General features: G+C 37.5%; 1 protein-coding gene and 1 pseudogene across 2 annotated transcripts in view; both read right to left on the bottom strand.

Moving 5' to 3' along the window:
- Positions 1-21,399, bottom strand: part of ASPM (abnormal spindle microtubule assembly) — a 63,558-nt gene extending 42,159 nt beyond the window's left edge. For both annotated transcript variants that reach the window (XM_030818703.1, XM_003264504.2), the window contains exons 1-10: positions 20,846-21,399; positions 18,750-18,893; positions 17,127-18,603; positions 14,587-14,691; positions 9,190-9,336; positions 7,443-7,688; positions 6,395-6,462; positions 4,010-4,151; positions 3,282-3,412; positions 2,585-2,760 (exon numbers count right to left, since the gene is read on the bottom strand). In XM_030818703.1, coding sequence (XP_030674563.1) covers positions 2,585-2,760; positions 3,282-3,412; positions 4,010-4,151; positions 6,395-6,462; positions 7,443-7,688; positions 9,190-9,336; positions 14,587-14,691; positions 17,127-18,603; positions 18,750-18,893; positions 20,846-21,142 — 2,933 coding nt within the window. In that variant the 5' untranslated portion in view covers positions 21,143-21,399. The remainder of the gene's footprint in view (positions 1-2,584; positions 2,761-3,281; positions 3,413-4,009; positions 4,152-6,394; positions 6,463-7,442; positions 7,689-9,189; positions 9,337-14,586; positions 14,692-17,126; positions 18,604-18,749; positions 18,894-20,845) is intronic.
- LOC115836746 lies at positions 13,240-14,121 on the bottom strand (annotated as a pseudogene).
- Positions 21,400-26,570: the final 5,171 nt, after the last annotated feature.

The raw sequence follows: 26,570 nt of genomic DNA, 5'->3' as shown, positions 1-26,570 counted from the left end.
GATAATTCTAGGCCAACCATCCAATCAATTGTAGACCAACCCATCTTCCATGGCATTAATAGAGTAATCATCCCAAAGCATTCTCAAGTGACTTCAAAGATTTATAAAACAGTCATTTTGCTGACACTTGTCAAAACAGAAATTTGGTTATACAAGATCGATCTCTTAACTACTTAGAATTCCTAACCGACTAAATAACATCAACATCCAACAGTGCTGAATCCTCAGTAACTCCTGTAAAAGCATAAAAATGGGCTTTCTGGCCAGCACGGTGGCTCACGCCTGTAATCCCAGAACTTTGGGAGGCCAAGCGGGGGGGTGGATCACCTGAGGTCAGGAGTTCAAGACCAGCCTGGCCAACATGCTGAAACCCCATCTCCACTGAAAATACAAAAATTAAATAGGTGTGGTGGTGCACGCCTACAGTCCCAGCTACTCATGGAGCTGAGGCAGGAGAATTGCTTGAACACGGAGGCAGAAGCTGCAGTGAGCCGAGATCGTGCCACTGCACACCAGCCTGGGTGACAGAGTGAGACTCTGTCTCAAAAAAAAAAAAAAAGGAGGGGGGCTTTCTTTGTGGAAATATAGCACTGAACATTAAACCAATCCTTGTTCCTCCTAGAAAGTGGAAAAAGTATAAAAACAATTCCTATTGGCCAGAATATTGATGTGGTAGCTTGAATTTATTAAATAAACAAATTAACCAACTAAAAAAAAATATGTGAAATATTTTAAGCAAAATGATCTTAGCTCGTATGGAACTGCTAAAGTGAGACAAAGCTGCAGTAAAAAGACTATTAACTTGTGAGAATACTGATCAGAAAGGAAAGAATGGTCATGGAAATTTAGCCTTAAAGAAGGCAAGGGACATGTAAATTGTTTTTCAAAAACCAGGGATTCATAAAAATCTAGGATCTCATCCTCATAAATGTCAAAGAATTCCTCCATTCTGGCCAAGCGGTCCTCTGACCTCTGCTTGAACCTTCCAACACTGTGAACTGGTTGTTTGCTAAAGACACGTCTGAATATTGGCAAGTTTTTATGCCAAACCCACATTCATCTTCCTGAAACTTTCATTGTTCATGCATACTTATTTTGCTTGGCAATAAACAATTTAATCACCTTTTATTATAAGACAGTTCTTCAAATATCTTAAAACATTTATGCCCCAGAGTTTTCTCTTCTGTTCTATTTCTCTAAATATTCACAGTTCTTTCAATTGGTCTCCAGGAAACATGGATATAAGGTTTTTTAGTTTATACTCTAAAGTTATCTCTAGTCAAAACAAAGAAATTAAAAAGTATATCCAAATAGCTTCTTTCCTATTCAGTTGAGTTTTTAGACAACATGAATTTTAACATGAAGACTGCCTGCAATTAATTTTAGCTACAATATAAGCAATTTAAAATCTGACAAAAATGTACCAGTGTCAGCTAAAGAGTTTGGTAAGTTTTACCGTAGCAGAGATATTTTATAAAGACCATTAAATCTGTGCTTCCCATAAGTCAACATTTAACTAGCTGTTTTGAGGCATAACAACTTCCTAAATACACAGAGAAAAAAACTTTCATTGCTTTAAAGAAATCTCTTGCCTTAACCCCAAAAGTTCTTCCTTGATAAGGATGTAACATATATTTTGGAGAGTTCCCTAGAAATAAAATGAGTATCTCCAACCCAGATACCCTAAAGAGGCCAGTCATGGCAAAACGCTAAAGGCCATTTCTTCTAAGCAAAACTGTCTATCCATCATACATACCAAAGCCAATTTTGAGCATTCCAGTTTGTTATTGAGGAAATACTGTGTAATTTGAAGTCAGATTTCATGAGTTTATGTCTCAATTCCACTGTGGAAAACTTGGGCAATCTATTCTACCACTTCATCTTATTTTCCTCATATGTAAAACAAGGTTCATACTACTAAAAATGGTCTCAAATGATATAAAATTCATGAAACCACTGTCAATAAAAAGTGTCATTTCGGCCAGGCGCGGTGGCTCATGCCTGTAATCCCAGAACTTTGGGAGGCCGAGGCAGGCGGATCACGAGGTCAGGAGATCGAGACCATCTTGGCTAACACGGTGAAACCCTGTCTCTACTAAAAATACAAAAAATTAGCTGGGCGTGGTGGCGGGCACCTGCGGTCCCAGCTACTCCAGAGGCTGAGGCAGCAGAATGGCGTGAACCCAGGAGGCAGGCGTGCAGTGAGTGGAGACCTTGCCAGTGCCCTCCATACTGGGCAACAGAGCGAGACTCCGTCTCAAAAAAAATAAAAGCGCTATTTCAATGTTTGATATTTTAATTAGTTTAATGGTCTTCCCAACTCCTATTCTGAGACATCAGTAATTATTATCCATGAGCCCTAGTCACATGCCATCAGGAAAAAAGGTATGGGTAGGAGACAAGGTTTCTGGACATAACATTGATGTACCACTTCCCTGAAAAAAAAAAAAAAATCTCAATTTTTTTCAATACTACATTTATTGTACTACATGAAAGAGCAAGATTGGATAATTACAAAACAAGTATTTTCCAGAAAATGTTAGTCTATTCCATTAAGCAAAATAATTCTATTTCTTATACGTACACAAGGCGCACTCCACATTGCAAGTCTACAGCAAGATTTGTAACGGCAAAATCAAATTCATCAAATGGTGTCTGAACATGGTTAACAGGTAATCCCAATAAGCCAAGGTGACGGGAAAGGTCACCTTCACCACTTAGGAAATCTCGTGAAAAAGCCAAAAGGATTTCTTTACTAGCCTATAAAGAAATAAGTTCCAGGTATTATATTCCAATATTATAATTTTGCTTACAATAAAAACAAATCCTCTAAATCATTCTGTACATATAAAAATAAAATAAATAGTATAAAAAGTTTCATATTATACATTAATAATGCAAATTTCATATATATTTCCAACTTAAGATCTGTCTAAAAGTTGCTCATAATACATTATAAAAACTAGCATTAACTTGATTATATACTACATCAAAATTAGGAAAGAAATTTTCTCAAAAATTAAATCTTCAGAAGCATAGTTTAATCCATTTTCAAGTCAAAATTAAGAGTAATGATAATGTGCTGATGAAAGGTAAACCAATAAAAATCAGGGATGGTTAGAATTACTGATGGGACTCACTAGACAGGCATTCCTATTTTACTCCCCTGAGTATTATTCTTTGGAAAACTAATTTTTTTCTAAAGAGAAAACATACCATAAAAGCAAGCAAAAGTCGTAAATAGGAAATATAAAATATAAAGCATAAAATGAAAAGCATACCTTGAATTCGGCATCTTTACAGAAGAGACAAGGATCATGATCAATGAGTCTGGAAATTTTAGCATAATCAAGAAAACAGACCAACAACAATAACTTTTTCAGTGTAAACTTGGACAAAGCTTCTTCATGACCTTAAATAAAGTACAAAAAAGCACAGCAAGTTAATCTATGAAAGGTAGGTTTCATCTTAAAATATGATAACGGTAATGATAATGTGTTAGTAAAACAAAAAGTGTGGGGTAGCAAGCACAAATAAAACACTATGTGCCTTTTTTAGTGCTTTATGTGTATAAATCCATTTAATCCTCCCAATAACTCTATGGGACAAGTATGCACCACTGAATATTTTCAATTCACAGATGAGGAAACAGGCACAGAGGCATCAAGAGATTTAGTTGGTCTTACTCAACAAATATTTAATGAACACCTACTACGTGCAGGCATCATCGTAGGTGTTAGATATACAGTACCAAACTACAACAAACATGACCCCCATAGGACTTACAACCTACTGGGGGGAGAGGATGGGTAGAGACAACAGATAGAATTATAAATAGTGATGGAGGAATTAATGGGGAATGAGGGTCTAGGAAGGGAGAGTACTAGAAGCAGAGACTTATTTAGATTGGTTTCTTTGAGAAAGGAAAATGTAAACAGAAACAGGAAGAATGACAATAAGCCATTCATGTATAGTGTGGAGAGAATGTAGGAGAGGCAGAGATACTTACCATCTCTATACAGATGAGGAACAGTGGGGTGTCTATACTCCGCTGCTATATCAGGATTCCAAAGTAAGCGATTCAGAATAAACATAGCCAACCCTGTGACATCACTGTTATCTTCCAAAGATATGAGTTCTCCATAAGTTGTCTGAAAATAAATTAAAGCCAAAGTCAGAATTACGCTATCTCTAAGAAACAAAGGGAAGTGACTGAGGGATGGCAGACCATACATAACCTAAGGAACTGGCAATGTTCTACTTTCTAAATGACATGGTTATTTGCTAAATAACTTCTTTAAACTATGCATATATGATTTATTTATATCTTATTGTATATGGTATAATTTGCAATGCAAAAAGACAAAGCTCAGGACTAAGATAAGTCTTAATCATCTGACAAGCAACATTCCCATTTTAATTTTTTCATTTAAGTTAAAGAACTATCAAATATAGGCATGTTGTTCAAATTTATTTATAACTGTCCCATTAAGTACATCATGAAGTTATAACAGAAACCTAAATATTCAAATTTTTATGATAGTTATCAATGTAGAAAACATCTGCAATTCATCCAAGATAATTTGAAAAGTACAGGTCTGTTTATAATCAATGATTTAAATATAAAATTAGTTTAACATTAGCATGCTTATTATTAATAATTTTTAAAGCAATTAGAAAAAACTTAAAAAAAATCAAATTCTGCAACCCTACATTGACAAAATATAAAGATTAAAGCATGGAAAAGTATTAATTATTACCTACCAAAATAGAGGAATTTATCTTTATTTACTTTTTTTGGCCTTTGAAATTTTTTTAAAATCCTCACGTACATTTATTTAAAGAATCCTAGGGTGTAGTAATAAGGTACCTGTAAAAAGATTATACATCCCCACCACCTGCCATAAATTTGCTGTGACTTGTGGGAGGTTAATACATTCCTAACTAGTTTGTGCTTAGCTACATAACGTGCTTTGGCCAATGGAATGTGGGTGGAGATGATACAAATTACATCCAAGAAGTTTTAAAAAGCATTGCAAGGTTCCACACAAAGTTCTTGATTTTATTTTTGCCACAAAAAAGCTATGTCCCAAATATGGGGGGCTCTATTTCAATTGAGGTTCCAGAATTCTTTCATATGTGAAGCAGAGCTAGTTGATCTGTAACTTGCCAACCATTTAAAGGGAAAGGACACTGGAATTGAAATAAGAAATCCCAGCAATGACACCATAATGCTGTGTAACCACAGTAAGCTTATTATTTATTCTCTCTGGGCCTCAATTTATTGGTATATAAAAGCCAGATTATTACAAAGATCCTGTTCGGTCCCAAAGACTCTTCTACTCCAAAACCTGGAATAAATTGAAATAGTAATGGGAGACCCCACATTGAGAAGGTAAGAAACCTAGAAAAAATGTGAAAGCATACTAGCAAAAGACTAAAGAATACGGACGCACAAAAGATACTTTTAATAAAAATGTCTTTAAACAGCCAATTATTAATAGTATCTTTCTAATTCAGTTGGTTTCAACATTCTAGATATTACAGAGCCAAGTACTATGTAAAGAATGCAAATCCTGATGACATTTTTATGAGTACTATTTCATCAGATTGGTATAGGTTCAACTCCTGACCAAATAATTGGCACAGGGCAAGTCACTTTTTTTTTTTTTTTTTTTCTGAGAAGGAGTCTCGCTGTGTCACCCAGGCCCAGGCTGGAGCGCAGTGGCGCGATCTCAGCTAACTGCAAGCTCCACCTCCCGGGTTCCCGTCATTCTCCTGCCTCAGCCTCCCAAGTAGCTGGGACTACAGGCGCCCGCCACCAAGCCCGGCTAATTTTTTTGTATTTTTAGTAGAGACAGGGTTTCACCATGTTAGCCAGGATGGTCTCGATCTCCTGACCTCGTGATCAGCTCACCTCAGTGTCCCAAAGTGCTGGGATTACAGCGTGAGCCACCATGCCCGGCCAGGGCAAGTCACTTTAACATCTAAGCTTCCGTTTCGTTAGTGATGTGGAAATAATAATACATACCTCACTGGGTTTTAAGAAATTTAAATTAGAAAATGTATACACAGCAGCCTTGTCTTTGCATTTGTAAATTTTCAAAAATGAGTTTACTATAGTTGTCATTACGTGCAGCACCAAATTATGTTTAAAGAGACTGTACAGTAAAATGTTGTATTATAATATGGTGTAATAATATATAATGGCATAGTCTATTTACCTAATAAGCATTTATTAATGGGTCTTACATTTTATACTAAAAGATGAATCAAACTAACCTAATGACTTTAAACTTTTATAAGTAAAACCACATTGTAATAAAATGAGTCTATTCTACAAAAAGTGTATAATAAAAAAATATTATTTTAGAAACCTGAAATGTATGCTTACCTCTAGACCAATTCGAAGCCACAAAGGATTGTAGGACAACAGCCAATTCAGGACTTTTTGACGTTCTCCTGAAATGCATGTCAAAGACACATAAGTTCAAATCGATAATCAAATAGAGACAAGAAATAAAACTTCATGGAGAGTATATCAGTGGGAAAAAAAAAATTGCTTATATGAAATAATTTAAATAAAATACACTTCTAGTCTTAAATATACATGATCATATTCAAGTATGTGGGATTTTTGGCAGCAAAGCTAAAGCATGTATACCTAGTTTTGAAATACAAAATCTTTTGGGGACATCAGTATCTGGAAGAGATACCTGCATTCTTATGTTCATTGCAGCATTATCCATAATATCCAAGATACGGAATCAATCTAAGTGTCCATTAGTGAATAAGTGGATAAAGAAAATGTGGGGTATGTGTATGTATATATACAAATAAATCTATATGATAAATATATATGTATTTATATATAATGAAGTACTATTCAGTCTTAAAAATGAAAATCCTGTCACTTGTGATAACATGGATCAATCTGGAGGATATTATGCAAAGTGAAATAGCCTAAGCATAGAAAAACAAATACTGTATGATCTCATTTATATGTGAAATCTAAACACGTTGAATTTATAGAAGCAGAGAATGGTGGCTGCCAGAGAATGGGGTAGAGGGACTGGGGCGATGTTGTCAAAGGGGTATAAAGTTTCAGTTACGCAGGATGAATAAATTCTGGAGATCGAATGTACACCATGATGACTATAGTTAATAACAGTGACTTGTATACTTGAAATTTGCTGAGAGTACTTCTTAAATGTTTTCACCACACATACACACAAGAAGGTAACTATGTGAGTAGATACATTAATTAGCTTGATTGTTATAATCATTTAATAATGTATACATATATCAACATCATGTTGTATACCTTAAATATATGCCATTTTTACTTGTCAATTATATGTCAATAAAGCTGGGGGAAAAAAACACAGAATCTCTTGAATGTTTTTAAAGAATTAATGTCAAGATTTCTGCAATCTTCTTACCCACATCTTTCCATAGGTGTCTATCTTTTCGAACAATTAACCGCCTAGCTTCAATTTCAATTTCAAGCTTTTTAATAGCTTTAACCATTTTTTCAGAAGTAAACAAACGGCATGCTGCACGACGTAGTCTGTTTAACCTACACCGAGCAGTATAAGCTCTGAGAGACATTTCCTCTTTTGTAGGTGCTCTAGGAACGCTTATTTTATGTTGATTCTCTATTCCCAAAAGAAGAGTAGCAGCATTTACTGGGTAAAAAACAAAAGAAAGAATGTTTCTGGTTAAACAATATCTCTACATATTCTTAAATCCAGCAATAAAATGTAATTTCAGACGGTAAAAACATAATCTATTCCTCACCCCCTCCAAGCTTACTCCTTAGGCCAGTCTATCATTGCAACCTGTTAGCTCTACCTGCAAAATGTATTCCAAGTCTAGCCACTTTTCACCGCCTCTACTATCACAAATTCAAACATGATTATCTCTAATTCAGACTAATGAATTAACCTCCTAACTGGTTTATCTGTTCCCATCCTTTTTATAAATTAATAAAAGTCAAGTTTCTAAGGAACATAATTTTAAAAAATCAACTGAATTTTGAAATGTAATTTAATCTTTTATAAAACACATTTTCTTTTAAGAAAAGAACTAAAAATGGGGCTTTGCTTCCTTTTGGAAAAAAAACAACTTTTTTTTTTTTTTCAAGTGATCTCTAAGATCACTGCTTAGAGAGCATCTAATTCAAAGACCCTTTTAATACAAAAATCCAGCCAGGTAAAATTGCTCACACCTGTAATCCCCAGCCCTTTGGGAAGCCAAGGCAGGTGAATTACTCGAGCCTAGGAGTTCAAGACCAACTCTGGCAACATAGCAAGAACTCTTCTATTCAAAAATAAAAAATAATAAAAAAAAAAACTAACCAGGCATGGTGGCGTGCACTTGTAGTCACAACTACTCAGGAGGTTGAGGGAGCAAGATTGCTTGAGCCTGGGAAGCGGAGGCCACAGTGAGCTGTGATCATGCTAATGCACTCCAGACTGGGTGAGGGAGTGAGACCTTGTCTCCAATAGCAAAAAAGAAAAAAAAATCCTATACAAGTGTTTCTCTGACAAAAATAAATCAGTGTCTGTCTGAACACCAGAACAATAGGAAAATCGTCACTTTAAAAGTTAGTCTATATGATGATTTGACAATTTAAACATTTAAGAATTTTTCCTTATCTTCAGCTGAAATTGATCCCTATAACTTCTATGCAAGAGCTGCACAAAAGTTAAGTTTCCTTCTCTTTCACAAGAAAACATTTCAAATGTTTGAAAGGCACATCTCTACCTGGTCCCTTTCCCAAGTTTTCTCTTTTCCAGAACAAACACTGAAATGTTTAAAAATTCCTCATATGAATTGGTGTTTAGTTTCCTCATAATCCTATAGCTTTCCAACATACTTCTTAAACTAAGGTATTGAACAGTGGGGACAATATGCCCAAAGTGGGCAGGCCACACAGGACTGATTGCAATGACTGATGAGGGAGAATAGAGAACAAAAAGTATATTTCAGTACTTTTGGTAAAGAAAATCTACATATATAAATTTATGTAAGTAAAAATTCTTACCTATACAAGCATTTAGGCTAATGAACAGGGAATTATGCCATTAATTATAATAACTATGTATAATTAAAGAATGACAAACGATGTTAAAAATTTTATCTGTTAAAAGTATTATTAAATTTAAACATTAACTTAACGTTTACCTTCAGAAATATTTGTTTTTACAGTGAAGTCATCAGGGGTTAATATAAAATTTAACCACCAAGTGAAGCCCTGTTCCTGCTTTTCCTTCCAGCGTTCATCATAAAACATGTTTTTTGCAGCAAATGGCAAAGGGTGTCTGGGAATATCTAAGAATACAATTAGGTTACTGCATAACAAAATTTCCTTTAACTTATTGTACAATACATAGCAAAAGTCATTTTAACTAGCAATACCATCTTTAAAACACTGAACAATATTTGCTTTTCTACTACTTGCAGGAAAGAGCTGAAAGCATTTTGGGTATGAAATGTAATCAGAGCAAAATGGGGGAAAAGTAAAGCGATATTTCCTGGTTATTTAATACTAAACCACCATGAGTCAACTACATTAAAGTCTGATAGAATACCTTTTTTATAATTGATGCATAATAGATGTACATATTTTTGAGGTACATGTGATAATATATTCATAGAATTTATACAAATCAGGTCAGTGTACTTGGGATATCCATCACCTTAAATATCTGTTGGCTTTTTTTTTTTTTTTTTTGGCCTTTTTGGTAGAATGATTTATTTTCTTTTGGGTCTTTACCAAGTAATGAGATTGCTGGGTAAATGGTAGTCCTGGGCAGATTGCTTGTGGCCAGGAGTTTGTAACCAGCCTGGGCAACATGGCAAAACTCCGTCTCTACCAAAAACACAAATAAACTAGCTGGGCATGGTGGCACATGCCTGTAGCCCCAGCTACCTGGGAGGCCCAGACGGAAGAATCACCTGAACCCAAGAGATGGAGGTCTCAGTGAGCCGAGATCACACCACTGCACTCCAGCCTGGGCGACAGAGCAGGACTCTGTCCCAAAAAACAAAACAAAAAATGACAATGTGAAAATCTTGAAAGCTCAGAGAGAAGAGCAACTCTCACAGACAAGGGATCTGGATAACATTAGCAGCTGATTTCTCAGCAGAAAACTTGAACGCCAGTAGGCAGTGGATTATATATTTAATATAATGAAGAAACCTGTCAATTGAGAAATTGATAGCTGGAAAACCTGTCCTTCAAAAATAAGGGAGAAATTAAGACATTTCTAGATTTTTTTTAAAGCTGAAAAAAATCCGTTTATCTCTAAATTTGCCATACAAGAAGCATTAAAGTCCTTCAGGTTGAAATAAATGAACTCTACGCAGTAACTATGTAAGTAAATAAGCGAGCTATATGAATATATAAAGCTCTCTGGTAAAGGTAAATACATAAACAAGCATAAAAACAGTATTATTGTAATTTTGGTTTGTAACTCCGCTTTTTATTTTCTACAGGATTTAAAAGGCAAATGCATAAAATGTAATTGTAAATCTGTTAGGTGGTGTACAATGAATAAAGATATAATTTGTGACATCAATAACCTAAAAAGAGTAGAGCTATATAGCAGTAGAACTTTGGTATGTGATTGAAGTTAAGTTGAAATAAATTCACATTAGAATGTTATAACTCTAGGATGTTATATGTAATTTTCATAGTAAACAAAAACAAAATATACATAGAATATACACAAAAGGAAATGAGAATAGAAACAAAACTTATCACTGCAAAAAAAATCAACTAAAGATAAAAGAAGTTAATAATTGAGAAAATGACTGGCAAAAATCAGTAACTCTGACTTATTAAAACTTTCCATGCAATACTATGCAGCCATAAAAAATGATGAGTTCATGTCCTTTGTAGGGACATGGATGAAACTGGAAACCATCATTCTCAGTAAACTATCGCAAGGACAAAAAAACCAAACACAGCATGTTCTCACTCATAGGTGGGAACTGAACAATGAGAACACATGGACACAGGAAGGGGAACACCACACTCCAGGGACTGTTGTGGGGTGGGGGGAGGGGGGAGGGACAGCATTAGGAGATATACCTAATGCTAAATGACGAGTTAATGGGTGCAGCACACCAACATGGCACATGGATACATATGTAACAAACCTGCACATTGTGCACATGTACCCTAAAACTTAAAGTATAATAATAAAAAAAATTAAAAAAACTTTCCATGCTACATAAATCTGGAAACTCTATTTCACATAAAACTGGAGCTGAAAGAGACAAATATTTACTTATAAAATTAAAAGTTATATGGGAAACAAATACTAATTTTTTTTTAGAAAAAACTATGAACAGAGTAAAAATATGCCTTATAGTATCATATAATATCAGGTTTTATAGCTCTGGGAAAATAGAAAATAAAATGTTCTGTTAGCATGAATCCTTCTGTGCCCTAAAAAAACCCTATGGATCATACTATTATTACCTAAAATGTCTATTCTCACATGCAGCAGAGTGATAATTTTTATAAGGTAGATATTATTTTTAGATATGGAATAATATTGGTGATTTCAATTTTAATAACATTGGATTAAGATGAAAGAATGAGAAGATAAAGGTCCCTCAGCAATATAACTCACAAACATGTTCAGGAGCAGTAAGAAGTCACATTAATTATTTTTTGAAAGTCAATAGTCTACATTTTTAATGTATGCGTATAGCATAGCTAATATACTATTGCTGGGTCGATTTAGTCAAGGAATAATTGCTGCTTTGTGTCAGGCATGGTTCTAGGCCTAGGAACGGATACGTAAGTGAACAAAGCAAAGATTCTGGTTCTTGTAGAGTTCCCATTAAAAGACCATTTAGTAAAATTTTTCTTCCCCAAAATTACAAAATCTGTAAGATGATTTAACAACATGTGTAAAAGTCACTGTGGGCTGGGCATGGTGGCTCATACCAGGTGTAGTGACTCATAGTGCTCTGTCACTCATGCTGGAGTGCAGTGGCACAATCTCTGTTCACTGCACCTCTGCCTCCTGGGTACAAGCGACTCTCCTGCCTCAGCCTTCTGAGTAGCAGGGACTACAGGTGCACGCCACCATGCCCAGCCGACTTCTGCATTATCAGTAGGGACGGGGTTTCACCATGCCAGCCGGGCAGGTCAAAAACTCCAGACCTCAAGTGATCCGCCCACTTCGGCCTCCCAAAGTGCTGGGACCACAGGCGTGAGCCACTGCACCCAGCCTTGTTTTTACAACTTTGATAACTTCAGTGTATACCCCAAATCTGTAAGACATAGTATTATCATTCAAATGCAACTCATGGCTTCTCATTGTACTCTGATTTTCTCTAGCTTTTGAATTCTTTATTCTAATATCAGTTTTAAGTCTGAAATAAAAGCATGAGAGTTCTAATGAAAATCCAATCTTTTATCATAATAAAAACTATCAAGAAATTATTAGAATTTAAAAAGGAAAATAGGCCTATTAATTAGATTTGTATAACATAATATTTTATGCCTATGAGTCCCCAACAAAGCCTCAAGCTTCTATTTAGATATAAAATGTTAAAGTCACTACTGGATCCACAAGCAGGACTATGGTAAAGAAATTTTTCCACCTAAACACCTAAACTGCTCCTTTAACATGATGTTACATGTTTGTTTTTTTCATTTTGGCAAATATTGATTGAATGTCATCTTCGTGTTAGTCTACGTCCTAAGTGCCAGGATACAGAATCTGAAAAGATGGACACAGGACCTGTCCTCAGGGAGTTCACACCTTTTTATTTCTTAAGACGGAGTCCCGCCCTTGTCGCCCAGGCTAGAGTGCAATGGCAAGATCCCGGCTCACTGCAACCTCCACCTCCGGGGCCCAAGTGACTCTCCCGCCTCAGCCTCCCAAGCAGCTGGGACCACAGGTACGGCCACCACGCCCAGCCAACTCTTCTATTCCCAGCAGAGACAAGGCCTCATCATCCTGGTCAGGCTGGTCTTGAACTCCTGACCTCAGGTGGTCCATCCGCCTCAGCCTCCCAAAGTGCTGGGATCACAGACATAAGCCACCACGCCCCGCTAGGAGTTCACACTTTAGTTAGGGAAAATATACAATAAGCAAGCCAATTTTTAAAATGAGGACTTCAATCAGAGTTAAATGCTACAAATACAATCTCACAGGAAGTTGGGATGTAGAATGATAGGGCTCTCAAACAGAAAATTAAGAGAAACTATTATTTCTTACGTTTGTCTTTCTTTGTATTGGTGCTCAGCTGAGTCTGCAGTGCTTCAGAGGCAGCCTTCATTTTATAAAAATCTATTATTTCTCCTTCCAGTTGTTTTTTCTCTTCTTCGAGCTTCCTTATCTCCTCCTGTTGAATCATTTTAAGATGCTCGAACTTGTCCTGCAGCTCTTTTTCAGCTTCTTTCTCCTTGACTCGCTGCATAAATCTCTGTTTCAACTCTTCTTCTTCCCTCTGACATTGATCATAGAACTCTTGTCTTTTGCGGCCAGGCGCGGTGGCTCACGCCTGTAATCTCAGCACTTTGGGAGGCCGAGGCGGGCGGATCACAAGGTCAGGAGATCGAGACCATCCTGGCTAACACAGTGAAACCCTGTCCCTACTAAAAATACAAAAAAATTAGCCAGGCGCGGTGGCGGGCGCCTGTAGTCCCAGCTATCCGGGAGGCTGAGGCAGGAAAATGGCGTGAACCCGGGAGGCGGAGCTTGCAGTGAGCTGACATCGCGCCACTGCACTCCAGCCTGGGCGACAGAGCCAGACTTCGTCTCAAAAAAAAAAAAAAAAAAAAAAAAAAAAGAACTCTTGTCTTTTGGCTTCAAAGATTTCGTGAAAACTAACTGGCTGGTTGTCTGGGCCCACATCTGTAAAGCCCATTTTCTGCAGTTTTTTGTACCTATAGCATTCATAGTGCCGAGTGTGGGTTTTTTCTTTTAGATTTTCCATATTGGCACAAAGAAGCATATCTTGGAGCTTAATGAAGTCACGGTGATTTTCATTTTCCACTTGGAAAACTCCCCAAGGCTAGTGACGGCCTCTGACCATCCTTTTTCCAACTTTCACTTCATCCATACTCCCTACCACAGCAAAGGGTAACAGCCTATGTTTTTGGCCAGGCGCGGTGGCTCACGCCTGCAATCCCAGCACCCTGGGAGGCAAGGGGAGGGGATCACGAAGTCAGGAGATTGCCCGACCACCCCGGCCAACACGGTGAAACCCCGTCTCCACTAAAAATACAAAAAAATTAGCTGGGCGTGGTGGCGGGCATCTGCAGTCCAAATACCTGTCTTTTCTTTATGCTAGAAACATCAGTTATTCTCCTCTAGCTATTTTGAAATATACAATAGATTACTATAGCGACCCTACTGATCCATTGAACATTTGGTCTTTATTCCTTTTATCAAACAGAAAGTTGACACAATATCCTGTCATTTTAATACACACTTTAACTTCTTCCAGGCTGTTATTCAACAACAAAAATCAATTCATTTCCATGTGAAATGCAATTAATGCTTCACTCGATGTCATGTTTTCAGAAGTTTAAGTATAATAAATACTTGCCTGTTTTTAATGGTTTTATGAAGGTCAAATTGGACTGTGCCGCAGCGATAATGGGTTTTGTCCTTTTGTTTGTTTTAGAAATTGGAGTTTTGAACATTAATAAATCTAAAATAAATTAGAAAACAAAATTAAGAGCATTAAAATATAAATTCCCTAAATAGGTCAGTGATTTGAAAGTTAAAGTTCGGGTTCTTCATAATCACATTCATTTAGCAAACACTTAATAACCACTGTACTCCAGGCACTAATGCTATTAATTCAGTGGTTCATCAAACCAACATCCAGAAGTTACAGACCATAAATCACAATTTATTTTGTGTTTACAGAGGCGAAGGTCTAGATTCAACCACAACTTATTGTGTCTGTATATTCCAGACTCTCTGTGAGGTGCTGAGAATATGCAGAATTGAAAAATATGGTCCCAGCCCTGAAGTAGTTCTCAGTCTGGTAAAAAAAGAAGTTTAAAAATGGTAGAAGAGCCTTCCCAGATGGGAATCTACTTGAGTTAACTTATGAAATTAAAATGAGGCATGAGGAATGTGGCCTATTGCCAGAACTGCAATAAGGACGAAGCAAAGAATACACGTAGGAAATGACATGCAAGAGGTTGGAAGAGGTAGGGAGGAGTTCAGTAATATTCAAAATAATAGTGGCAGCTAATAAATACTTTGTGCCAGGCACTATCATAATCTTTTTCTCACACAGTTATGAGAACAAATTTATGAGACGTGTACTATTATTACCACAATGTATATAATTAGGATACTGAGGCTTCGAGCAATTAAGCCACATGGTCTAAGGTCACATAAGCTAGTAAGTAGCAAAGATTTGAACAAAGGCAGTATAGTTACAGAACCTCCACTATTAATCACTTTGAAGCACCTTCTATGCTAGTGAAGAATTTTAATCAAGGAAGTAAAAACCCTCATTTATATTTAAGAAAACAGTATGGACAATGGAATGAACAGTTACAAAGCAGTTATTACAATGACCCAAGGTGGATGTGGTGAGACAAATTAAAACAGAGTCAATGGAGACAAATCAGAGGAGATTTATTTTAATAGTGGAAGCAACAACCCTTAATACCAACTTATTAGAAAAGTGATAGAGAATAACAGACTGATTCCCAAATATGTAACCAAGATGGTTGATATAATGCCAGGTGGCTACCAAAGAAAATGCAATACAAATTACAGTAGCAAATAACCTATTGGAATAGCAGTTCACTCTTTCAAAAACAGGTTTCACAACAAAATATACTGCTACTAAATATAAGCAAAGACCTAATAAGAGCAGGGGTCAGCAAACTACATCCATCCCCCGTGCAAAACCCTTCCGACTGTTTTTGTATGTTCCAAGAGCTAAATATAGCTTTTACATTTGTAAAGAGTTAAAAAAAAATCAAAAGAATAACATTTCATAAAACATAAAACTTACATAAAATTCAAATTTTGGTGTTTATGAATAAAATTTTACTGAAACACAGCCATACTCCTTGATTTGCACATTGTCTATGGCTGTTTTCCCACAAGTGCAGCAGAGTTGAGTAATTGCAGTGCAGATCTATATGGCCTGCAAAGCCTAAAATGTTTACTATCTGGACCAATAGAGGAACAGTTTGCTTACCCTTGTTTTAAAGCAATCTCAAACGTATATCAATTGTGAAAATAAGGAACATGACTAAACTGCAACATAATACTTATTAGATTGTAAGATTCTATGAATTGAACATTTAAAAAGTAAATTTCTAAGGAGAAATTCCTCATTCTGAAACCTTACAGAAATTAGTCCCTCTCCCTGCAACCATTTTCTTCTTTAGGAAGTCTTTCTTGGAACCATCTCATACTTCCTTACAATTTACACACAAACCCTCTGCTTCTGTGCTTTCTTAATTTCCTGAGCATAGCATAATCACAGGACTGAATGCAACTTGAGGACAGGAATTATCCCTTTCCCCCGTGTACACAGTGCCTAGAAAAATGCACATCACATAGTAAGTACCTTATCAGTCAAATAAATATATCTAGAAAAATTGCCTTCTCTGTTCCCTTAGATTTGTCAGAGGTAGAAAGAGCCACTCTTGGTGACTTACTTGCCTCTCACATAGGCTCATAAATCAGATACCCAATATGTACAATTCTAATTCTAGACTAGAGGCTCAACCAGCTGGCTGCCTCAAACAAACAGTAGGTGTGAGTGTCGACCCTTCAGTGGCTTATTTGTTCACTTATTCACTTATCCATTCATTCAATTCATCTTTTATTGTACACCTTGTAGAAGATTAAAATAGGTATGTTCCTTATTATCAAAGAATATGTTATCTGATCAGAACATATCTACAAGAAACAGCAAAAGCAAAGAGAAATAGTTATCAGACAGATACAAGATGTCACATAAGCTGTATTCACATTTGCTAAGGAAATGTACCTGGCAAATAAGTAAAAAGTATAATACAAGCTTATCAACAGCAGATTTACTAAACCAAAAGGAAATATGCCCTTTACAGGTATACTTCAGTAGATTTTATAAACAAGACTCACCAGTTTTCTTCTTCAGGTTTAATTTCTCTCTGTTGCTAATACGTTTTGAGATGGGTGTTATCACATTTTTTGTTTTCTTAACAGCTGATGTTTTAGGCTCTGAGGGAGAAAAATGGATTCTTTTGATTTCTCGCACTTCTGTATGTTCTGTAACTGCAACTCTCACATTTGCATCTTCCATGCTTCCATCGCTCTTTCTTTTCCGAGCAACCGAAGCTGTTGTCGAAGAGGACGTTATTTTGTTTTTATAACTCTTAGATTTACTTAATATTGGATCTATAATTGGAAGATAAGAATGAAAATCTTTTTCCTTTTGATTATTTATTACTTTTTCATGTTCACCCACTGCACTGTTGAGACATCTTTTTGCTTTTGGTTTATTAATCTCAGTTTGGTTTTCTCTGGTACAGGTGGCCTTCCTTTTAGTAACAGTGGCAGAAAGTATTGGGCGTCTCTTAGGTTGTTGATTGTGGCTATGACTAGAAATATCCTGAACTGCAGAAAATTTACGATTATTTTGGTTTATAAAACTGTAGTAATTTGACTTCATTTCTACTAGTTCTTCAAAAATAGCTTTGGGAGATTTTGAACCCTGACATTCAGGAATACGTGGTGAAACTTCACTTTTTCTCCAATCTTGAGGAGACTGTGGGACTTGAGAATTTTCATTTGATAATGGTACTTTACATGTTTGCTGAGATGTACACATATATGCCATGTTATCTTTTAAAAATTGATTAGGGGATAAAATAGGATTAACTGACTCAGATTCTAGATCCTGATTTAGTCCATAATTATCTTTTATGAAAGAATCTGGACTTAAAATTTTCTGATAAATTTCATGTGCAATTGTTGATTCCAAATGCACAGGCTTTGAATTATCTTTCATAAACATATCTGATGAAAGACATGTTACTAATTCTGGTCCATTATTAGCTCCATGACTATTATTTACAAAAGAATCTGGACATAGAAAATGTATTTGGCTTTGTGTAATGTTCAAAGTTGAAGAATAGTTGGGGGTAAGACTAAGTTTACTATTCTCTCCACTTTGGCCATTAACATTTATGGAATTAAAGGAAGTTTCAGTTACAGCTTTCTCATTAAAAGAAACTTTTGAAACGTTGGCACTGTCTACATTTAATAGTTCCCTATTTTCTGATGCATGAAGAGATGAGTAGGTAGTAGATCGACGTACAGAGAGTGGCAAACAAGTTGCACCATGGCATTCACTGAAAGCAGGGCTAATAGGTGATATGGGTATTTTATTTTCTTCAAGTGTTAAAGAATTGTTTTCTGTTGGGGGACCGCCTTCATTCATAGCCAAGTTTTCACAAGCTTGTAGTGGGCTCCTAACTCTGCCAACTTTTTGGGAAACACTAAATGTTTTATTAACATTTTGAATATTTGAAACCCTTCTGTTGTGACTTGTAGAGGCTGAAATTTTCTTCTTTTTAGTGGTATCCCAAAGACTCCTCTGCAAAAATAAGGAAAATATACCAATTAAGTTTGTAGCTATTGAATATTAAATAAGCAGTATTACTTCAAGCCTGTTATCAAAATAAGTTTTATTTATTATTAAACAATTTCTTAGAGTAAATAACAGAATGGTTAAAACATTACCTTTTTCTTTTTCTGCTCTTCTGCATTTCCTAGTAATATAGCTTGGTGTTTCAGAACATCATTTACAAGAAATGTCATAATCTCTCTTACTCGGCCTTCTTTGAATGGTGTCCAGTTAACAGAAATAACAATTTTCTCTTTAGGCTATAATCAAAACAATACATTATATAATTACAATAGTAATTACATAATAACCAAAACACCTTATATACAACTTACAATATAGTAGGGCTTAATAATTGTTAACCAACACTCTATACACTAAACATTTAATAAATCAAATATATTTCTCCTACCCTATCTGCTTAATTATAAGAAAAAAAAGCCACTAAAAATAACAAGGTTCACAACAAAATAAATAATAAAATCTTAACTGTATTAAAGCAATAGAACAGATAGTCTCTAAATCATTTTGAGTGGTTTCAAAAGATTTAATTGTACATTTCTAATTTTTAGATGTGTAGAGTACTTCTGTTTCAAACATAATGACCCTGCATTATGAAGACTTTATTTAAAAAGAAATATAAAGAGGATCAACTAAATTCCTTCTTCCTCACAAATTCCTCTAAGGTCCACACCATCATACTGAGATTTTTTAAACAGTTATAATTGTTCCAGGCATAAGTGCAGGTATCCTATAAAACTCATTTAATGCTAACATCCCTAGGAAGCAGGTATTATGATTGTGCACATTTTACAGATGAAGTAACATCCAGAAAAGTCTGCCAAAGTCACGCAGGTACCTATTAGAACCCAGGCAGTCTAATGCCAGAGTTTGGACTTTAACATCTACACCCTACACCCTGGCAGGTACGTAGAATCTGCCAAATTTAAACGCTGACATGACAAAACAAATTTTGTTTTTCAGGAGAAACAGACAAGTTTTTGTTTTAAAGGAGAAATAATATAACATCATAAACAACTGATTTAAAAAAATAAGAATGGTGCATTTTTACTCTATAAAATAGTTTATTCTAAAAATACCACAAAATTTAGTTCCACATTATAACAAAAAAGAGTAAGTTGAAATATTACGTGGATAGAAAAGAAATCTGTCTTTCCAAAGAAAGGAAAGCAGGCAGTGATTCATGAAACAGAGGGGCGGGGTGGGCACGTTCTGAAGTGTAGATAGATGAACTTGGTGACACACAAGTTAAGGGACCTCAGATTAGAATCTCTTTTTTCTGCCTAATGAAGTGGTTATTAGCCTACTAGTTCAGACCTCCTGGGCTAACGGTTTTCATACTTTTGGTGGTTCTACTCAATGGAAAGGTCACAGGAGTCAAAATAAAAACAAATTCTCCGGTCTTTGGTGAAGGGGATTGGAGCATTACTCTTGCAAATGCAATGCAGTAAAAGAAAGCTACAGGAGTTCTTGAAACAACATTTATAAAATTAAATTTGATGCAACATTAAAATTACACTTACAGCAAAGAAAAAAGACTAAAATACTAAAGTGTGCATACATACTACACATACATACTGAAAACAACTCTGAATAGGTTTTTTTGGTTTTTATTGTAGGCATTTAGCCAAAACAAAGCTCACTATTTCACCGGAAAAAAAACAGTTACCTCGACTCTAAGGGTACATATGGAAACTAAAATGCATATTAGGATGGCTGATACAAAGTAATAAAAAAAAAAAAGCTGCTTTAACCAACCAAGGTACTCCTGTCAATCTTAAAAAAGTGTTTAAAAAAGTGCATTGCCTATTAATTTAGAACGGCAAGACTATTTCCCAACGCCTTAAGTCTAGTAAAAGTGCTTGTCAATTTAACAGAGAAGTCTATATAACTTGCTCCTAAAGATGCTAAGTGCGCGCGCGTTGATGTGTTGTCCCCGCCCAAGTTAGCGTCTATCCTAGCCTTCAATTAGAGAATATATACATATATAAAATATTGACACATATATACTCACACACTTGTGTATGCGTCAAGGGCCCACCCACAGTTATTGAGTGAAAGGGAACTGACTTTACTGTCTAAGGGTCTTTTCTGATTTCTTCTCCAAGCGTCAACCTTCCTGAGGAGGGTGGCAGGAAAGATAGCGGAGAAGCAGAACACTGGCCTGGAGCACGCTCCTCCTAAGACCTACCTGCAACACGAAACAGCGCTGCGACACGCTGAAGCCCAGGTCCGCGGCCGGGAAGCGGGAGATCTTCACTTCTGCTACCTCCTCGTTAGGGTTGTCTAGGGCCAGAGACAGCGTCCGTGAGGCTCCCAGGAGAACGTCCCCGAAGCAGAGGAAAGGAGACCTGCAGAAGTGGCTGAGAGACAGGACCGGCGGGGAAGACGCCTCCTCCTCGGCCGCGGGGCCCCGCAGCCCCGCGGGCGGCCTCCGCTCGGTCGGGCTCACTTCCCAGCAGTCTCGCCCCACTCGCCGGTTCGCCATGGCCGATTCGAGACCCCTCCTGGATCTCCTTGCCCCGCTCCTACGAGGCTGCTCCGGAGCGGGGATCCGGGACTTACGCTGACCGTTTCCCCTCAGGGGCGGCTGTAGAGGTCGTGGGAGTGAATTCGGCCCTTTTTCTTTTCCACTAACCTACACCCTAGAGAACAGAAAACAAGCCCAACAGACTCGCAAATTCAAAAGAGGAGCCAAACAAGTATGGCGTTTTGACTCTGTTTAAACTTCCCGCCTGCACCAATGAAGACCTCCGGGCACCGCCCTCCTCATCACCGGGCCAATCGGTGAGCAGCACCCCCTGGCCAATGAGACGGCGGCGCTTCATTTGAATGATTGCATCCGGCCGCCAATCGCTGTCTGGGGAGGAGGTGAGACCGGTAGCGGAATCCTGGCCACCGTCTAAAACCCGGGGCTTAGAATTGAAATTCGTCTTTAGATTTTGTTTGTGCTGAAGGTAAGGGAGTCACAGCATTTCCACAATACATGTAGTAATCATTGCGGTTTCCAGGAACAATCATAGATAAAACTGTTAAGTAGGCAAAAATTGGTTTATGCCATTCCTCTCGTATGCATTCCCCGCCCAGAATTATATTAACTTTACTGTCGCGGTTTCCAGGGCTGAATGGTAGAGATGTAAAGATAATTAGTTTGTGTGAACATGCTTATTTTAGTGACAACATAGCAGGGACTCAGTACATTTACATGCTGTTAATTACCTCGGGACGCTGGGAGCAAAACCAGGTAAACAAATGAAACCTGAGATTACCAGTAATTCATAAATGATCGTTTTGACTGGCAATGCCCTTCACAAATAACTTATTAGTTTTTATTTCAATTGTAGGGATCTAATAATAATTATAGCTTACATATTAGGGATTTTTTAAATTATTTATTTATTTTGAGATGGAGTCTCGCTCTGTCTCCCAGGCTGGAGTGCAGTGACATGATCTTGGTTCACTGCAACCTCCGCCTCCCGGGTTCAAGCGATTCTCCTGCCTCAGCCTCCCAAGTAGCTGGAATTAGAGGCGCGCCTCATCACGACTGGCTAATTTTTGTATTTTTGGTAGAGGGGGAGTTCGCCATGTTGGCCAGGCTGGTCTCGAACTCCTGGCCTCAAGTGATCGGCCCGCCTCCGCCTCGGCCTCCCAAAGTGCTGGGATTACAGGCCTGAGCGGCGCCCGACCCTAGGCTGGGGATTTTTAAAAAACCTTTATCTATTTATCTCAACCTAAGAGATACGAGGTATCTCTTAGGGTATAGGTACCATTATTTGTATCTTACAGATGAGGAATACAGGTCATACACCTAAGTAGGAAGTGGCATAACCCAGATAGATACCCATGCCTGTAATCCCAGCAGTTTGGCCCTAGTCTTGCTCTTACCCACTACACTATATTGCCTCTAAAGGCAGTAGAAAACTTAAAAAATAAAAATAATGTCTGGATGTATGTATGGTTACACAAAACATGTAAAAAGAGAAGGCAATGAAAAATCAAAATAAGGAAGATGAGACATGAAGTTATATTCAGTGGTGTCCAATTTCACCTGAAGTTGGACCTTAACAATATTTAAACGAAATTTTTCCACTGGGCACAGTGGCTCAAGCCTGTAACCCAGCACTTAGGGAGGCTGAGGCAGGCGGATTCTTGAGGTCAGGAGTTTTAGACCAGCCTGGCCAACATGGCGAAATGCCGTCTCCACTAAAAATAAAAAAATCAGCCAGGCGTGGTGGAGCATGCCTATAATTCCACCTACTCCGGAGGCTGAGGCAAGAGAATCACTTGAACCTGGGGTGGGGGTGGGGGCAAGGCTGCAGTGAGCCGAGATCATGGCACTGAACTCCGGCTTGGGCAAGAGAGCAAGATGCTGTCAAAAAAAAAAAAAAAAAAAAAAAATTCTTTCATAGAGGCTTAAAAAAAAACAAAACCCTGGAGCAGAGCCTCACAAGTCACTTCCAGTTCTCCTCAGCATCCACCTCCCATGACCTCTCCATTAGCTTAGGCTCCAAAAAATTAAACTTGGTTGGAGGAGAGTGCAAGATATGCTGTGGGAGGGAGGAAACAGCCTATACAGCAAAGAGTTGCAAGATTTTGACAGTCTAAGGTGGAATGTAATGGTGTTAGACCAAGAGGACAAATCATAAGGAACAATAAGGCCAAATTTATTGTCATGGGTGCGCTTTACCCATTTAATTAATACAATGTCCAAAGTACCTGGGAATGGCTTTAATAGTTCAATAGGTTCACTAATTGAAAACTGAACTCAGTAGTGGTTTACAGTCAGGTGGGTCAAGGCCAGGCACGGTAGCTCACGCCTGTAATCCCAGCACTTTGGGAGGCTGAGACAGGAAGATCGCTTGAGCCCAGGAGTTAAAAACCAGCAACAAAGTGAGACATGGTCTTTATAAAAACAAAAACAAAACAGGCAGTTAGGTCAAAATGCTCAAACTACCTGGCATTCTGTAGACGAAGAAGTCCAAAAGCTCAGGAAGATAGGAATGTTGGAGAAAATCTACATGTGCAACCTGCTTAGCCAAGTCACCTCTAAACATGCACACCCTCCACCCATTCTCCTTTTACCAAGGTGTTGATAAATGCATTAATAAAAAGGATTCCATCATCCATGAAAAGACCTGGGTGACTATTTTTTATAGGCCAGAAATGATGATAGAGGATCAATAATGAAAATAGGTTCTCTGATCTCCATGTGAATTATATGATCCACAAGTGGTCAAAGCTGATTGGCACTTAATAGACAAGGTGGTATAGTTCTTACCACAATATGCTAATGGCAGAATTGTAATTAGAGGCAGGGATCTGTGGCAATGGCCAGTTTCTCAAGGGCCCTATAAATAAGATGAGCTGTATACTATGGTGCTGCCTAACATATATAGGCAGAGAAATACCACATATGCAAAGCAAAAAACCTAACTGAAGCCAATGTTGTGGCAATTATGCCTTTTACCCACTTTCCAAACTTAAGACAGTTCATACACCCAAAGCTCCTTGACTAAAAAGAACCCTGCAACATGAATACCATAAATCTTCTCTCAACAATTCCCCAGAGGGAACTGCAGTCATTTACCAACATGAATATGGATTGGGGGCAGTCACGTGACTTCCTAAGGGTTATTAGATAATGAGATAATAGCTCTGCCTTTCTGCTATACTCCAGAATCCTAAAATGTCACTGTGGACCACCAGACATAGTGAGAGCTTCTCGAAAACCGGTGACAGATGGCATCTAAATCAGAATCTGTCTTACCAAGTGTCCTTTGGATCCACCCATTTCCAGAATATAAAACAGGAATACTTACCACATTCTCACACTGGTTCCTAGATCCAAGGAATGAGGGCAGTTATTGGAGAAAGGGCCAAGTGGAAGCCCCTGAAAATGACCATTTTCCCACCACTCCAATTCAGAGATTATTCTGAATACCTGAGAGATGTTGGGATAGTGATTTTGTCCATATACCCACTTTCTCCACTTATTTGGCCAGTGCAAAAGTCAGATAGGTTCTGGAAAATGATAGATTATAGCAATTATGCCAATCATAGCAATTGTAGATTATAGCAATTATGCCAATTATTACACTATTATTTCAGATGTGTTATTTTTATACACAAATCAACATACCTTTGTCAGCTGGTTTGCAGCTATGAATCAAGCAAAATGCATTTTTCTTGTTTTTCCCCATTCATCCAGCATTGAAAAACCGAAGCACTTTGTACTTAAGTAGTAGTACAATGCTATAGCATTACTGTCCTGCCTCAGGGCTAGTCAAATTTCCTACCTATACTGTAATATTGTTCAGAGGGACCTGGATCTTAGTATCACACTGGTCCATTATATTGATGACATTTGCTAATTAAACCTGGTGAGCAAGAAGTACTTGTCAAGAATTGTGTGAGTCTGAGATTTTATCCCTCTTGCAAGCTAAAGAGTTAGCGTGCCAGTTTCATAAAGGCCAGCAGAAAATATGACAGTTTTGGGTTAGAGACAAGACTTTATTATTCACAGAAAAAACAGTAGCTAGAGTGTCAGCATGTTCATTCACATTGATTCCTCCTGCTTCCTAAGTCTCACGGGACCATACAAAGGGCCCATGATGGATGCCTGCACACACAGTGGGTTGTATTACAGGAAAGGAAGAGCGAATTGGAGATTTGACTGTTTTTATACTACTATGCCTGGGCAGGGAGACATCCTTTCATCCTTCGAGATTTCTACAAACACAATCCTGAGAAATGGCCTACGTAAAAATTAATAAGGGCTTCACATTCTTAGCGTAGCCAGCAAGAATGTGTAGGCCTGCTCAGAGCCCATGGTAAGTTGCATCTCTCAACAGGAGCAAGCACTCTAGATGCCAATAATAAAACAAATGTAACCCAGATGGGACAAAGTTCAGGGTCCTGTCACATCTGTAAAGTTTTTAGGGATCCAGTGGTCTGAGACATGTCAGGCTATCTCTTCTAAAATAAGAGGCAACTTGTACTTTGTATCATTTGTAAAGCCTCTTTAGATTTTGGAGGCAATGCATGCATTATTAACACACATCTCACCAAACCATTTACCTAGTAAATTCTAAGACTGACATTTTTGAGTGAGGCTTGGAACAAGTAAGATCTCTGCAGTAGGTCTGGGCTGCAATGGCCCAAAACACTCATTCCATGACAATCCAAGATGTGGAATAGAAGCTCTGGCAAGTTTCCAGAGAAGTATCACAGTACAAAATTCCAGGTTTGGAGAATAAGACTATGCCTTCCTCTGCAGAAAATCATCTATCATTTGAAAAGCAGATCCTAATTATGCTATTAGGTATGGTAGAGACTGAATGCCTCATCAAAGGACTATAAGTGACTGTGATACAAACTGTTTATTATCAACTATTACCTAATCCAGGGATCAGCAAACTATGGCCTAAGGGCTGAATCTGACCCATTGGCTTTTTTTTTTTTTTTTTGTAAATAAAGTTTCATTGGAGCAAGGCCACACGCATTTATTTACATATTGTCTATGCCTTCACACTGCAATGGCAGAATAGCTGTGATAGAAAACATATAGCCTGTATAGCCTAAAATATTTAGTGTCTGGCCCTTTACAGAATATTTGCTGACCTGGGATCTAATCTCAAGGACCATAAAATTTGATGTGAAGAGCAACATTGCACTATCAAACAAAAGCAGAATCTACAAGCCCAGGGCTAAGCAGGCCCCAAATATACAAGTAAGTGATACAAACAGGTGACTCAGATTTTAGTAAGTATCTTTTACTACTTCTACTACTTTGCCACTTCCCTCTCTCTCAAACTACACAGGAAAAACTGGGTATCTCCTAATGATAATTTCACAAGAAAAAGGCCTGATTTACGGATGAAGCTGTATGGTAGGTCAGACATAAACAGACTTGCACT

This window comes from Nomascus leucogenys, chromosome 9 (assembly GCF_006542625.1).
Source record: "Nomascus leucogenys isolate Asia chromosome 9, Asia_NLE_v1, whole genome shotgun sequence".
NCBI classification, from domain to species: domain Eukaryota; kingdom Metazoa; phylum Chordata; class Mammalia; order Primates; family Hylobatidae; genus Nomascus; species Nomascus leucogenys.
Note: the sequence above shows the minus strand (reverse complement) of the source record. Positions and strands in the feature narration are given on the sequence as shown.